A 15,098-nucleotide genomic window follows, 5' to 3' on the forward strand; every position below is an offset into this window, starting at 1 on the left:
AAAAAGCCACCCAAGGCTGGGGGTCTTTCCCAGGGGCTGGGAGGCGGGCACACAGCAGGAGAAATGGGGTCAGGTTGCTCCAGCGGCCTTGTGTGGGGCGGCTCCTACTGTTCATCCCCTTCGAGGTTCCCGGGACTGCTGCCTGCCCTGCTCCCTGGAGACCTGACCCTCTCCTTGGGGTAGCAGCACTCCATCCCCCGGCCTTGGGCCGAGGCTGCCTGTGGGACCAGGGCCCCTCTCGTGAGGGTGGGTGGACAGCTGCCGTTGCCCTGGTGGCCGGGCATGCCGGCTCCCGAGCCCAGGGAAGGGGCTGCCCTGTGGCCTCTGATCCAGGTGGGCTGGGGCAAGGCTTCCATGGGTGACTTGGCTGTTAGTGGCACCAAAGCCCTGCCAGGTCTGTGGGAGGTGGGCAGGTTGCCGCGCTCAGTTTGAGCCTGTGCAGCTGGTTCTGGCTCTGGCTCTTTCCAGGAGGTTACAGAAAGCTTGAATTTGCCCCAGTTTGGGTGTAGGAGCATCACACCACCACAGCTAATTAAATCCCAGAATGAAAACATGTTTTACTGCATTTCCTACTGAGTCCAACAAGCCGCAGGGAGTGCTGTGGGGCCTGCGCCCACTCCGCACCCTTCGGGTGGGGCACCCATACCAGCTGCAGGCCCCCCCTCAGCTGGGGGACACGGGCTCAGTGGGCACAAACTCCTGTGTGTGGGGAGGGGCACTTCTCGTCTGGGGCAGTGTCTGTGAGTCAGGACAGTGGGCAGGCCCTTGACCCCCTGAGACATTTCTGAGGGGTGCCTGGGACCCGTTGCCCCCTTTCCTGGCTGGGCCCATGGCCCTGCAATAGTGCCTGGGCTCTGGCTTGTCCTGAGTCTCACTTGGAAGCTGGCTCTGCCTGTACACCGTGTGTGGTCTGAGGTCTACCTGGGTCCAGAGGACCTGGGGGCAGCTGTGGAGGAGCAGTTTGGGGGAGGTCTGCCCTGAGTGCCTATCTTTCCACCCCTGGTCCCCAGGGGTCCTCGAGAGACAGCTGAAGCCCCTGGGAGCTGCACCCCCAAGCCTCTGTGGGCCCTGCCCCACTACCCCCCACTGCAGCGCCCAGAAGGAGCCCTGTGGTTGCACCACCCACCCACCCACGCACCCACTCAGCTGAGGTCCGGGCTTGGCTCCCTGCCTCCCTGCAGGCCCCTTGGGAGGGCTGCTCAGCCCACCGGGGCCCTGTGAAAGCTCCAATAATGGTTTTAATTTGTTGAACTTGTGTTTTATCCCATAAATTAGTCACTGTTTTATTTAACAGAATCGAGATATCCACAAACAATAGGCGAGTTCCAACTTGAACATTTTAATAAGACAGAAAAAAGTATATATTTTCACGTCTGTTACAAACATATTTATGTAAATAGCCTGTGGGCCGCGTTCCAGCAGGAAAGAAGGGAAGGGCCCTGCGCTGGGCTGGAGGAGGCGAGCTTCCTTGGTGAACGATCGAGCGATTGAGCGGGGCGCTGGGCCTCCGAGCGGGGCGGGGCCGAGGGGTGTGAGGAAGAGGCAGCCCCTGACCGGGTGCTAGCCAGGGTGGGAGGGCGGCGGACATCCCCTCCTCAGGACACCGTGCAGGGTTATTGCTGTGGGATGTCCTCAGTGGAAGAACGGGTGGGCCCCACACATGTCCCCTCCCCAGGCCCTGGGACGTCCACCCCCCTGGAAGGAGGTCAGCTCAGGACAAGGCCAGCAGGGATGGTGCTGATGATGAAGTTTCATGAGAAGCAGGCCACCATTCAGAAGTGTCAGGGCCAGTGAGGTGTGAGGCCTGCACTCTGGGCAGGGCCCCGCGGGAGTGCTCCCACTACCCAAACTTCTGGGGGCACCCCCGGCCACGGTGCTACCAGAGCCAGAGCCTCAGGCCATAGGCCGGTGGTTATGGACCTAGAACCGGCCCCACTCGGGCTCTGCCTCCGCGTGCTCCAGGCAGAAGCCCAGCCAGCATCCGGATTGGATCCGGGAACGCACCGCTCCCGGCCCAGGCAGGTCCCTGCAGGAAGGAGGAAGAAGCTGAGGGAGGAGACGGAGAGATGACCCTGCCAAGTGCCTGCCCAGCAGCCCTGGCGGACAGAGGGGGGCTGGCCAAGCTGGGGGTGCTTGGGAGCTCCTGGGGCCCATGGGGCCTTTGCCGAAGGCCTGGAGGCCCGAGGCTTCCATGTCAATAGCCTCTGCCCGCAGGCAGGCCCTGAGTCTCCTACAGGGCCTTCAGGCAGGGTGGAGGGAAGGGGCCACCCTCCAGATACACCAGGTCCAAGTGCCCCCCCCCCCCCGCCCCAGCCACCTGGGAGAACTTGGCCTGATCCCGCAATTGGTCTTCCCCCTTCACTGCCAGGGTTGCAGGGTCACCGCCAGCTGCTTGGGGCTGACTTGAAAAGATAAAAGATAACTTGATAAGATTTTTTTTCCAGTTTTTATTGAGTGAAAATGTCAAACCTTGCATCAGTCATGCAAAAAAAAAAAAAATCAAATAAATAAAACACATATATTAAATTTCTAATAGCACTAAATTCAAGTGGAAAAATATTCAGTTCTTAATAACCAGGTGCCGAGGAGACCAGATTCAAGTAATCAGAGCGCACGCTGTTCAGTTCGGTTCTCACGTTCTGCAGTTTCCATCTCAAAACCTCTCTATATATCTCTATATATCTATATATGTATATACATATAGATATATACACACATGTGTGCATACATATTATTTTATATTTATATATATACACATACATAGTTATAAAACATTAAAAAGAGCATTGGTGGATCAAGCATTGTTTTCCCCACAGAAAGAAAATAAAAACAAAAATTACACATTAAAATTCAAAATGAGCTAGCAATGGCTTATAGTCCTAGTGTGCAATATGAAGGTTACAAAAGGCTAGACTTCGCACTGTCGGCGTCTTCTCTTTTTTTTTATTTTTAAAATTTTGTTTGATTTTGCTACATTGAAAAATGTTTCTTTTTTTCCTTTACAAAACTCCTTCCACAGACTCACCGGTTCTGTGGTCAGGGCACAAGGTCTGGGCGAATGCTCAGCAGCAGCACGTGGTGCCCACGGAACTCAGGAGGCTCTGGGGGGGGGGGGCTGTTTTAGAAACGTCTTTCCTGCTGAATCAGCTCCACTCCCATCTGACCCCTCCTCCCTCCCTGCTCCCTCTCCAGTTCAGATGGTCCTGGCTTTCTGGCTGTGGGCAGCCAAGAGGACAAAAAAAAAAAAAGAAAGAAAAGAAAAAGAAAAAGGAAACCACCGCCCCCAGTTGGGTAGGACTCCCCTTAAAGACCTATAGTGAGGTGGCCCTGGATGACAGGACCTCCCCTAGACTTGCTCTCTTCCTGTGGCCAGAGTCTCAGGGTCCAACCTGAGACCAGCTGGTGGCCTGGTGGAGAGAAGGTGAACAGCAGGGGCCATGGGCTGCCTACCCTGGGTCCCTGTCACTCTCACAGCACTGGCCAGGGGTGTGCCTATCATGTGTGGCCCTGCTCTGGACTTGGTGACCTACCTCATCATCTCCAGGAAAGGGGGGGATGTTTTGAAAAGGGAACCAAATCTGGGTGGGTGACACCAACAAAGAAGCATCCCAAACAATAGAATAAACTGGGGTGGGGGGTGGGGGGGGAAGCCCTTTAAAGCCACACGCATAACCAAGAGGAAAACTCAAATGTTAAATTAACTACAAACTTTTATCAACAGTAATAGTCCTTTTCTCTCGCCTCTACAAAATTCAAGTTAAACGTTGGAATCACGCAGCTCCCGTCAGTGCTCGTGTGAAGACAGCGGCCTTGAGACTGGTAAGGCCTCTAAAGTACGCGCGAAACCAACCCCGTGAGTGACCGCACTCGGTTTCCAACCTCAGGGCTGGCGGGAGGCAGGTCTGTGCCCTCTCCTCCGCACTGCTTTTTAAAAATGTTTTGTTCTATGTAGAATAATAACCTTGACAGGAAAAATACTGTACAACTTTCTCGCATTTTATCCACTTTGAATATGAAAGCCCCAAACAGTCGCATCTTTCCTGTTCCCACCACCTGGGGTGGTCGAGACCCGGTTGGGCTCCACACCCCAGCCCAGCTCTCCCGTTCCCACCCAGCTCTCCCGTTCGTGAGGGAACATGGCCTCCTTTCACCGGGCAGTCACCAGGTCGGCCCAGGGGCGCCCCTGCCAGCCCCAGCCCTTGGGGCGATGCGGAGCCAGGCTCTGCGGGGGGGGGGGGGGGGGGGCGAGTGGCCGCGGAACTCCCGGCCCTGAGGACGCCATGCGGTTTCCTCCGCGGTCCTTGTTAGTGTCACGTGCTGCCTCCTCCTGCCCCGCCCCCCCGGGCCAGGAGGGAGGGGGCCCCAGGTGTGTGAACGGGCCCCCGCCTCCGGTGGTTAGGGGTGGGGGTCCCAGCGCGCCCCCCAGCGCCCGTCCCCGTCCTGAGCAATGAGGGATCCCACCGGTGTGGGCGTGGGGCCTGGGGTCCGGCCGCGGGGAGGGTCGCCTGGGGCAGCTGCTCTGGGTTTGTGCCCACCTCGCCCTCGGGGACCCCAGCTCCCCTCTCCCAGCCCGGACAAGAGCACCTTCTATTTCCCTGAAGAAGATCCCCGAAACGCAGCTAGAGCGGGGCGCCCAGGCGCGGGGCGACCCCGGAGCACCAGAGGGGCCCGCCTCTGCCCTGAGACGGACTCGGGGTCCGCAAGCACCGGCGGGCGGCGGGGGCCGAGCCCGGGGCGCCCAGCCGCTGGAGCCGCGACGACATCTAGCTCTGTACAGAGGGAAGCCTGACATATAAATACCACTTCTTACAAAATTAGTAACAACGACGATGAACGGAGGGGCGCGCTCCCGGGCAGCTGGCCCAGCGCTCCCCCGCGGCTAGGGCGAGGCTGGGGCCGGCGCGGAGGGCGCGGGGGCGCCCACAGCCACTGGCTCCGGGCTCCGCGCCCCCGGCCCCGCCTCGGGCAGCGACTCCTCTGAGTCGGTGCGCAGGTCCTCCTCCTCCTCCTCCTCATCGTCCTCGTCCTCGTCGTCGTCATCGTCGTCCTCGTCCTCTTCGTCGTCGTCCTCATCCTCATCCGCCTCCTCCTCATTCAGCTCCAACTCCTCCTCCTCGTCCTCCTGCGACGACTCCCCAGGCGCGGGGCCGGGCGCGGGCGCCCTGGGGCTGTCGTGGGGCCCAGGGCCATCAGGAGGGCCAGGGTCCCCCGCATCGCCCAACCCCAGCCCCAGGCTCGCGGCAGCCGTCTGCAAGAAGAGCAGAGAGCCCCCAGGCTCAGTGCCCAGCGAAAGCGAGCTGTCCAGACCCCCAGTGGCCGGGCCGGGCGCGGGGCCCTCGGCGCTGGGCTCGCCTCGCTCCTGCTTCTCGTGCTTGCGCTTGTGCGAGTCCATCTGGGACATGCCCACGACCGTGTGGCGGCAACCGGGGTAGGTGCAGTGGAAGTGCGAGCACTTGAGCTTGTACTTGCAGTCGGGCACGGCACAGTCGGCGCTTGAGCTGAACTGGCAGAAGCCGGCCGCGCTGATCACGTCCTGCTTGCCATGGTGCTTGCGGTGTGCCGTGACCTTGGTGCTGTCGGTGCAGCGGAAGCGGCAGCGCAGGCAGTGGAAGTGGGTGCTGGTGCCCGAGAAGGGGCAGTCGGCAAAGTGGCAGCTGAGCGAGGCCTTGAAGCGCTTGAAGTCGTCCAGCACGAGGTTGTCCACGCGGTCATGGTGCTGCGCGTGCTTGTACATGTGCGTGCGCCCACAGAACTTGTAGCCGCAGTTTTCACGCGTGCAGTGGTAGTGGGTGACCTTGAGCGAGAACTGGCAGGCCGCATCCTTGCAGTCCTCGTAGAGGTCAAAGCGCCGGAAGCCCTCCAGCATCATGCCCTCGTCCAGCATCTTGCGGGAGGAGGCTGTCTTGCGCCGCTTCCCGAAGGGCGACATATCCTCAATGATCCAGAAGCGCTTTTTCGCCCCTGAGGCTGTCGGCATGGAGATGGTGTTCCCTGGGGAGGGGCAAGGGAGGTCAGTGCCCCCGTGGGCACCGTCCCAGGGTCTCCCTCCCACTCCCACCCATGACACATACACACACGCAGGGTCCCTGAACCTGGCAGCATGGTGGCCAGAGGGAAGCATTTAGGGACAACTCGTCTTTTGTGGCTGTGGGGGTTGGTGACTCTCCCGCTACACCCGCCCCCCCTTCCCTGCCCAGGATAGCCAGGGAGCCCCAGGCTTCCCCTGTGTCATCCATGTCTGCAGAATGACCACACAGGCATCTGCCCGGGGTGGCAGAGGGAGCAGCTCTGGGGGAGATGGTGGCTGCTTCCTGGCCAGTTTGGGTGGGAAGTGAGGACACGTCCTGGCGCTAATTGAAGCTGAAGGGGGAATCTAGGTCGGCAGAGTGTAATTACCCAAGTTGGATGAGGGCCAAGACACCATCACACGCGGGCCTCTAATGAGGGACAGGCCGGCTCCCTCTCTGCCAGCTAACCGGCTTCCCTGGGGCCCGCCTGTCTGCTCATGGGACCAGGCTACTTTCAAAAGGGGCGCCAAGTGCCCTGGGCTCTCTGGGGCTGTAACTCCTTGCCCTGAGGAGCACGGTCTTCTGCTTGGTACCAGAAGGTTCTTTAGGGTCTTGTTGTGTTTTTCTGTCCCCAGTGAGCCAGGAGAGGGCAGTTTTGCTGAGGGGCTGGGTTAGAGCAGGGGCTTAGGCAGCGGATGGGTGCCTATCTGTGCCCGCCCTCCCAGCCCCAACTACTTCCCTGGACTAGGATGGCCCATTGCCAGGGCTGTCCAATCAATGGTGGCTGTGCTTCTGGGGGGGGGGGGACACACACAATGACCCTGAGAGCTGCAGGGTGAGGGGAGAACCCCCAGGCCGCACAGTTGGGGGGAGGGCTGGCAGACCTGGCACTCCCTGCCCCACACTGCGGAAACAACAGAGAAGCCCTCAGGCCTAGCCCTACCCAGAGCGGGGGGTGGGCATCCTCCAGGCGCTTCCCACATGGCTGACCTGCTCGATCTCCGTGAACCTGCCTAGGACGCCAGCCTCCATGGCGCCACCCTGCCACACAGTCCACTTGGGACCCAGTCACCCGCCCTTGGCATGTGAAGAGAAACCAAGGATGGCAATGAGGTGGGGGTCCCTGGCAGGGGGCAGGGGAGGGCCTGGGGCCTGGAGATCAGGTGGGTCTGAGGTCAGAGGGCTCCATCTGGTTATGCCAGAGCTGTCCATGGGCTAAATCCCACCAGGGGGGCCCCAGCCCTGCTCTCTGCCTCAGCCCTGAGCCTGGCACAGTGCCTGGCTCTCAGGTAGAATGTGTGGCAAGGATGAATAGAGGGAGGGACAGAGCCACGTGGGAACTACACCATGGACAGGGGAGGGCAGGTCCCATCAAGCGGGGCAGCAGACATTGGGTGGCACCTCTGCCATTTAGTACACGGGGGCCTGGGCCACAGATGCTCCCTCTTCCTGCTTGGCTACAGGGTGGGGTTCAGGCTGGTGGCAGGACCCCCGAACTGGGCAGGTCCCAGGCACTGACAACCTGCCCAAGAACACCTCTGCCTCCCTTGGGTCAGACCCCAAGTGCGCTCCCAAGAACAGAAGGGGCAAGCTTCGGCCTGGCTGCCAGGATCTAGGGGCAGGGCAGGCACTGCCACCGGCAGGCCTCTGGCCAGTTGCCGAGATGGGGCGAACCCTGGGGGGCACTGGTGGTGACACTGTGGCCTGCCCCATGCTGAGCAGAAGCTGAGAGGAACAAACCCTGGGTGACAGACCAGGCTCTCTGATTGCAAGGATGCTGGGCTGTGAGGGGCCGAGGGTGGCCCCGTTCTTGGCCCGACAGGCCACAGAAAAGGGTCCGGTCCTGGCCCCCAGCCTCAGGGTTTGGCTGGGGCAACAGACACCGGCGAGGAGGCATGTGTGAGTTACCTGCAGCATCCTGAACTAGGGGGACGTCACTTTTTATTGGAGTTGGAGTGGCAGTGACAGGCGGGCTGCTGATGGGGTGGGCCAGGCCCCGGGTGGCTCCGAGAGTGGCACTGAGCAGAGAGTATGAGAGACAGGGTGGAGAGAAGAGGCATGGGAGGGCGGGGAGGGGCGCCCGGAGCACGGCCGGGGCAAAGGATGGGGTCAGCGGGGGCGGTGGAGCCACGCGGGCAGCCTGGTCGCCGGCGGCAGCAGGAGGAGGAAGAGGAGGAGGAGGAGGAGCCGGGCAGCCTGGAGAGAGTGGAGAAAAGCAGAAACAAAACAAAACAAAACAAAAAACAAAGAAGAAACAAACAAAAAAGAACCAAAATGAGAAACCCAATGGTAGAAGCAAGTATGATATGAAAACACGTGGACAGATGAGCGGAGAGGTACTAGGAACAGAGGGCAGAGTGGCAGGAGACAGAGGGGGAGGGAGGCGGGGCACGGAGGGGTCACACGGGGGTTGGCGAGGGCCTGCAGCAGAGCCCTGCCCGGGGGACCCTGCTCTAGGGCCCAAGGACCGTGCAGGGGACAAAGGCAGAAGAGCCAGACGGGGCGGGACAGGCGCCTGCTCATTGGATGGGGGCTGTGCTGCTATACTCCACAGCTCTGAGAGGACAAGCCTGGGTCCTCCCCGGGAAGGTGGGCAGGATGGCAGAGGTAGCCTCTACGACCCACGTCCCAGGCCAGCTGGCTCGGCCGCAGACTGGCCTGTCTTCCTTCGAGACCACTTGACTGCGAACCTCCTGTCCTAAAACGGGCCCGGCAGCGCTGGCCTTGGGCGGGGGGCCTGGTGCAGGCTGGAAGCTCTCCGGCCTGCTCTGTGCCTTCCTGCCCTGCCCACGCCTGCTGTTCCCTGGCCCCCGGCTGCCCGCTCACCTGCTGCTGTGCTCTCGTTGCCCACGGGGGTGCTGGAGCAGCTTCGGTCCATGGTGGACGACTCAGAGGACATGGCGCCCGGGCTGCAGCCGGTGTAATCCATGTACTCATCTGTCTCAGTGTCCAGCAGGCTCGGGGGGCCCTGGAAGGAAGCAGGGGTCCCTGAGGAAGCTGGGCTGCGGGCTGTGCTGCCCCCAGAGGACAGGCTGCCGATCTGGGCGGGCACGGCCAGCACCTGGAGACAGGAGTGGGACCCTTGGCCGAGCTCTCACCTGGGAGGAGGGCACCCGGTCGAAGTTCTTCCCCAGCATCCTGCGCATGTGCTTGCGGGCGTGGGAGGTCATCTGGTGTTTGAGGAGGAAGGAGAACTGGCAGCCCTCCCGGATGCAGTGGAAGTGGCTGTTCACCTGGTTGTACTTGCAGCCTGTGGACACAGCCCCCTCGGCCATGAGCCTCCCAGCCGACCAAGGCTCAGCGCATCTATTGCGTGTCAGACACTGTTCTGGGCCGGGGGATGTGTGGCCAAGGCAGATACCATCTGGAGAAAGGGCATTTCCCCCATGGTGACATTCCTAGGAGGAGGGCTGGTACCCCACACCACCCTCAGGAAATCCTAGGCCACCTGTCTGTCCAAAGCCTGGGCCTCCCTTCCAGCCATCCTAGAGGCATGTGACAATGGCAGGCTGGCCCCCATCCCCTGCCCCAAACCCTGAGTGGTCCATGGATCCAGAGCGAAGGACCCTAATGACCAGGCCACTGGGCTAGCCACTTCCTAGCAAGCCACCTGTCTCCACATCTCTGGGGTCCTGGGTGCTGCCTGACCCCAGACCTCGTTTAGATGGCTGCCAGCCGGCTGGCCCCCTGCCCCACCCCCTCCCACCTCTGCTTTGCTCTGGGCTGAGAACAAACAGAACTGGCAGGCGGAATTGAAACAGTATCAGCCGTGGGCAGGTGAAGGCCTGTCCGTTGCCATGGCGCCTGCGCAGGCCAGGTGTCTTATATCATCCCCCAGCTTTGTTTGGCCCCAGCTACCACCCCAAACACCCAAAGTTGAGTAAATAACAGCAACTACAGAATACCCTGACACCTGTAAACCGAGCCCAGGAACAGCAGAGGCCACTGAGTGTTGACATCTGTTGCCATGGTTACCAACCCTCTCCCCGGCCATGAATTCTGTTTGAATTAATACTTGGAGGGAAGGTTTGTTCCTTCTCTTTTCTGCCAGTTGACTCTGAGTACCTTCCCCTGCCCCTATTGGAAGGCCAGCCTGCAGCAGGGAGCGCCCCCGCCCCCGGGTGCTCCCCCAGGACCCTGTAGCCATGCCCCCCTGAGTCACAAAACGGGTTGCCTACAGTGCAGGTGTCTCTGTCCAGCCTGCCTGGCTACCACCTGCCCTCCAGCCTCCAGTCCCTTCTTGGGCAGACGGTTGTCCTTCATGCGCAGGCCTGCAAGCAGCAGGCTCCATCCTGAGGCAGGAGGGGAGGCCCCGCCCTCTGCCTGCTGGTCCTGGAGCCCCTCCCCACAGGCACCTGCAGGGCAAGCTCTGGGAGGCTCTGTTCTGGGGCTGGGGGACAGCTTCCTTACTGGGGGCCCAGCTCTTAGCAGCAGCCTTAACTCCAAGGCATCTGCTGCCAAGCTAGGGGCCGTGTGTGGCCTCCTCTTCCAAGTGGCCAATTTGCTCTGGTTCACCCCAAGTCAGAGAGGCTCTGGGCTTAGCTCATCATGTACATGCCTGTCCCACAAGGTCCTCAGTACTGAGCACAGTGCTGGCCACAGTAGATGACAAAAAATCCTTAGCTGCCGCTGCCACCACCCACCCCAAAACCTCCTACAATGGCCCAGAGCCCGGCCCATGGCTGCTCCTCAGTAACTGTCTGCTGAATGAATGGACCAACAACCAAATACACTGCAATGCATTTGGGACAAAACTCTCATACTTCAAGCCATGGAAAAAGATCCCAGGACAGGGGACTTCAGGGGCTCCTGACCCACACTCACTGGAAAGCCCTCTTGAAGAGGAAAGAGAACCAAGCTGAGGCTGGCACACCTTGGTGTGCCCCCCCCCCCGAGTTTCCCCAAACTGGGGGCCCGGCTCCAAGTCCCCCGCACCCCTTTTCATGGGCTCTCGGGTACTGACTGTTTTCCCAGTTTGACAAGGCCAGGCCTGTAATAGCTGGGACATTTTAAACAAAACACGGAGCCTGATATGCTGGGGACGGAGGCAGGTGCTAAGAGAAGTGACCCAGACTATCATGGCCCCAGGGGCCAGAGCCACACAGCCCTGCCGCCTACTGGAAGTCCCTGTCCCCAGCCCTGGCCTTCAGTACCTAGCCGGCCGCACTCCTCACGCTTGGTGAAATACTTGAACCCGTTGGCCGCCCGCCGCTCGGCTTTCTCGTGCTTCTTTATGTGCCACGGCAGCTTGGTGGTGATGTTGGTCACAAAGTAGCAGCCGGTGCGGAGACAGTGGTAGTGCCCGCGCATCCGGAACTCGCAGTGCTGCAGGGAGGGGGAGGGGGAGGGCCAGGAGTGTCAGGACCAGGTAGGCAGTTTCCGTGAGCTCCCACCTGCTCTGGGCCTCTGGGCTGTGGCAGCCCCCTGGCATATGTCTGCTTCCGTGCTCCGAATCAGAAAACACAACCAGGTGAAGACCTTTCATATGTTAACAAGCAGTATGTCCCTTTGGTCATTTGACTAAACCATCCTCCCTGGTATTGTTGCCATCAGTCTCTAGACCCACGCCCAGTGCAGACATCACTAATCCATCCCAGCACTCTTCTCTTTATGCTCCCACCTAGGCAGACATGACTAATATATATCCTCACACTTCTCTGTGTATCTAGATCTAGAGCCAGACTCCTCAGTGTGCTCACTATAAAGGACGTAGGCCTTTATGCTAAATCTGATCTTTCCTTTCTGTCTGGGGCAAAGACAGTTCAATCTCTTTCTGTGTCCAAGGTGCCTATTTTAAAATCTAGGCCTTTGGGGAAAGGGAGCCTCGCTAGTCCCAGGAGACAGAATGATGCCAAGGACAGAGTGGCTGCCCAGCATCTAGTCACCACCAATGGTTAGGATGAAATGACAGACTTCACCAACTGAGCACCGATCTGAGCCCCTGCCCAGGGCCTGCAGGGCCCAGGGGCAGACAGAGTCCTTTCCAGAGTCTGGAGGAGGCCAATTCAAAGAAGGTGTGAGAAACAGAATCTCTGCCAGGAGGAGCTGGTCCTGGGGCAGCACTGCCCTGCTCCCTGCCCCTCCCTGCCACCCCCCCCCCCCCCCCCCCGGCCGCCCCAACCCCCAGCGCTGACCTGGTTGGGGCAGAGACACTGCAGGGAGTAGTAAGCAAACTGGTCTCGCACGTTCACCAGGTTGTTGTTGGGGTTGATGTGGTCCAGGCAGTGGGACTCGGCCTTGCCGGAGGTTTTGCAGACGTACTTGCAGTTCCCAAAGAGACAGTGGAAGTGGAACTTATTGGCATACTTGCAGTCCGTTGCGAGGCAAGGATCGCTGGAATGAAACCACAGCCCAGAAAGTTATTGGCGTCCCCTGTGCCCTCCCCGCGATACCCTGACGTTTGCTTGTGTTGAGTTCTGCTTCCCAGTCCCTGATGGTGCCATCAAGAGGAATGGCCCCCGCCCCGGACTGCCCTCCTGATCAATAGGATGATTCAGCTTGAGGAGACTACAGATCCCAGCATGCATTCCTGCCTGCTTTTTGGAGCTCTGATGGTGCATAAGGGATTCCAGTATGCAGGCTGCCCAGAGCATTGCATGCTGGGACACGTAGTTTCCAGGGCCACACCTCAGGATTCTAGATAAGGATGTCTGCAATAACTTCTTGGATATGAAAATGAGGGATGGCGCAGCCAGCCCTGGCGGGATGCCAGCAAGGTCTGACTGACATGGCATGGGCACAGCCCTGGATGTGGCTGACAGACAGGGTGCAGATGGGTGGGGAGCCCTACCAGGAGCTTTGCTACCACAGGGCCTTGGCTAGTGGGAATGTGTGTCTGGTGTCAGGTCCTACTCAGAGCCACAACTGCCAGGGTTCCCAGGGTCAGTTCGGGGCTTGGGGTGTCCACCCACTCACAGAAGCTCACAAGCTAGCGAAGTAGCAGGGCTGGCGGGGGCGGGCGGCGTGCTGGGCCGAGCCCTCGTGGCTGGCTGGCCCTGTGAGCGGCAGCCCCTGCCCCAGATGCCTGCTGCCTGGGCTGCAGACAGGCATGGAGGGTGCTGCACCTCACATCGGGCCGGGGCGGGGGAACTCTGACCAAGCCTGGAAAACTCAAAGGGCTGCAGCTCTGGGGAGGCGAATGGGGGCAGAGGACGGGGAGGGGGGAGAGGCGTGCAGGTCCCCTTCCATGCAGTGGGCCCGGCCCCAGGTGCTCAAAGAGGGAGGACAGCTGCCACTCAGGTGGTGTTATGTTCACATCCAATTTATTACTTTTTATTGAGAACAGGAAGCCGCACACATATGATACAGAGTCACCGTTCTCGCCGCAAGTAGCCACCACCAGCCAGTGAGGAAGGTCTCTTCCAGCCCTAAGAGCTCAGACCACTGTGCAGGTAGATGTGGGCTTGGATGGGGGCCTAGCCCCTTCACCCCAACCCCTGACTCCCTTGCCCTGCAGAGACTCAGCCGTGGATGTGAGCCACAGAGGAGACCAACAAGGCGGCCCGGAGGGAGGGAGACGCAGCCTTCCTTGCAGGCACGGACTGCCACTCCTGGCCCACCTTGGTCACTCCTTTGCAGTGTTGCCACCGGCCCTCTGGAACCGTGACCACTCCCACCACCGCCTCCCCCCACCCTGGCCACCTGCTCTGGGAACAGGCAGAGAGGTCAGACAGCAGCATCTTTGGCTAGAAGGACAATGTCTGATGACCGTATCCCAGAAGGCTGAGGACAGCCAGGGCTTACTGCAGGCCAGGGAGCAGGGCCTCCTCGCTACTCCCTGCCAGCACCTACTCCCGAGACACGCGGGGGACACAGGACTCCCGGCTCATCGAGGGACTCACTTCTCCTGGAACTGGAGGAATCCGGGTTTGACCTGGGGCTTGGCGTTTTCGAGAGAAGTCGTTGCCAAGGGCGAAGTGGGCAGGTGAGGCACTGACGCTGGAATCTGAGGCATCTGGGGTATGGTGGAAGCCAGCTGCTTCCAGGCGAGCAGGGTGGGGGTGGAGGGCACCGCGGCCAGGCTGGGAGTGGGCCCCTCCAGAGCGGAAACCGTGGCCGTGGTGACGGGAGGCGTTGCAGGGGACGAAGGGGCCACGGAAGGTTTGGTCTCGGAGGCCGAGGCTGGGAAGGCGGCCTCTGTGTTTCCTTTCACAGCTCCTCCCTCTGTCCGGAAGTGGAAGCTGCAAGAGGCGGAAGGGGGTGGCTCAGGTGGGGAGTGGAGGGGGCCCTGAGCAGGTGAGCGCTCCCCTGCCAGGAAGGCCTGGGTATCCTAGGTCCTGCCCATCTGCCTTCAAAGCCCAGGGCCCAGTGTGCTCATCTCGTCCCCAGCGCCGGTTACCACCAGCAGGGAAGGACTGAGAGAGGACTGTGTCCTCCAGTCCTGCACTTTGCTCAGTCCCAACTGCACCTCCTTCCTACTTGTGACCTTCCCGATGCGTCTGGCCCTAGCTCCTTCCTCCATGGTGGTGGTGGTGTTGGGGGGGGGGGGGAGGACAGGACAGCAGGCCCTGGCTCATGAAACCCGTCTTTCCAGAGCCTGCTCCAAAATGTAAAGGCAGGTCTCAGTATCACAGTCAGCTCCTCTGCAGACCCACAGCAGGGGCTGCCTCTCAGAGAGCCCTGTCCGGGCTTAGGAAGCAGGGACGATCTGTTTTAAATGTTTGTAAGTTCCAGGTCCAATCGCAACAAACGGCTGGGCTTGCTGCTTTTCAGCTCAATGCTCAATGGGTTTTATAAGTTAATTTCATTCTTTATAGGTCAAAGAGAATCTTACAAACACAATGCTTTGGCTTGGAAAAGTGGAGGCCGCGGGCCCCTGCCTGGCTCAGGGCTGGGTCTCTGCAGCCGGCTCTGGAGGGAGCGCCCGCGGGAGGGCTGCTGGCTGCGCTGGGCCTGGGTGCTCTCGCTCGAGGACCTGGCCGGGGCCGAGCAGGTGAAAGGACGGGGAAGGCTGCCTGTCTAGGGCAGTACCTTCTAAGAAGAAGCCATCTAAGCTTCTAGGATCTGGTGGGAAATGAGCACAAGTCTGGTTTGGAAGGCAAGGAGAGGTCTGTGCAGCCTCCAGCCCGAACCAGCCCGGAGCTGAGCAGG

The 15,098-nt window shown here is 60.3% G+C and overlaps 1 protein-coding gene across 9 annotated transcripts in view; it reads right to left on the bottom strand.

The window, feature by feature from the left end:
• Positions 1 to 2,439: 2,439 nt before the first annotated feature.
• CASZ1 (castor zinc finger 1) overlaps positions 2,440 to 15,098 on the bottom strand; it is a 150,602-nt gene continuing 137,943 nt past the window's right edge. For 8 of the 9 annotated variants that reach the window (XM_066375046.1, XM_066375047.1, XM_066375048.1 and 5 more), the window contains 7 exons: positions 13,850 to 14,188; positions 12,143 to 12,341; positions 11,162 to 11,333; positions 9,107 to 9,258; positions 8,835 to 8,976; positions 7,917 to 8,204; positions 2,440 to 5,991 (listed from right to left, as the gene is read on the bottom strand). In XM_066375046.1, the coding sequence (XP_066231143.1) occupies positions 4,880 to 5,991; positions 7,917 to 8,204; positions 8,835 to 8,976; positions 9,107 to 9,258; positions 11,162 to 11,333; positions 12,143 to 12,341; positions 13,850 to 14,188 (2,404 nt within the window). In that variant the 3' untranslated portion in view covers positions 2,440 to 4,879. The remainder of the gene's footprint in view (positions 5,992 to 7,916; positions 8,205 to 8,834; positions 8,977 to 9,106; positions 9,259 to 11,161; positions 11,334 to 12,142; positions 12,342 to 13,849; positions 14,189 to 15,098) is intronic. The other variant, XM_066375053.1, reaches the window with a different exon arrangement.

This window comes from Saccopteryx leptura, chromosome 3, assembly GCF_036850995.1.
Source record: "Saccopteryx leptura isolate mSacLep1 chromosome 3, mSacLep1_pri_phased_curated, whole genome shotgun sequence".
Taxonomy (NCBI): domain Eukaryota; kingdom Metazoa; phylum Chordata; class Mammalia; order Chiroptera; family Emballonuridae; genus Saccopteryx; species Saccopteryx leptura.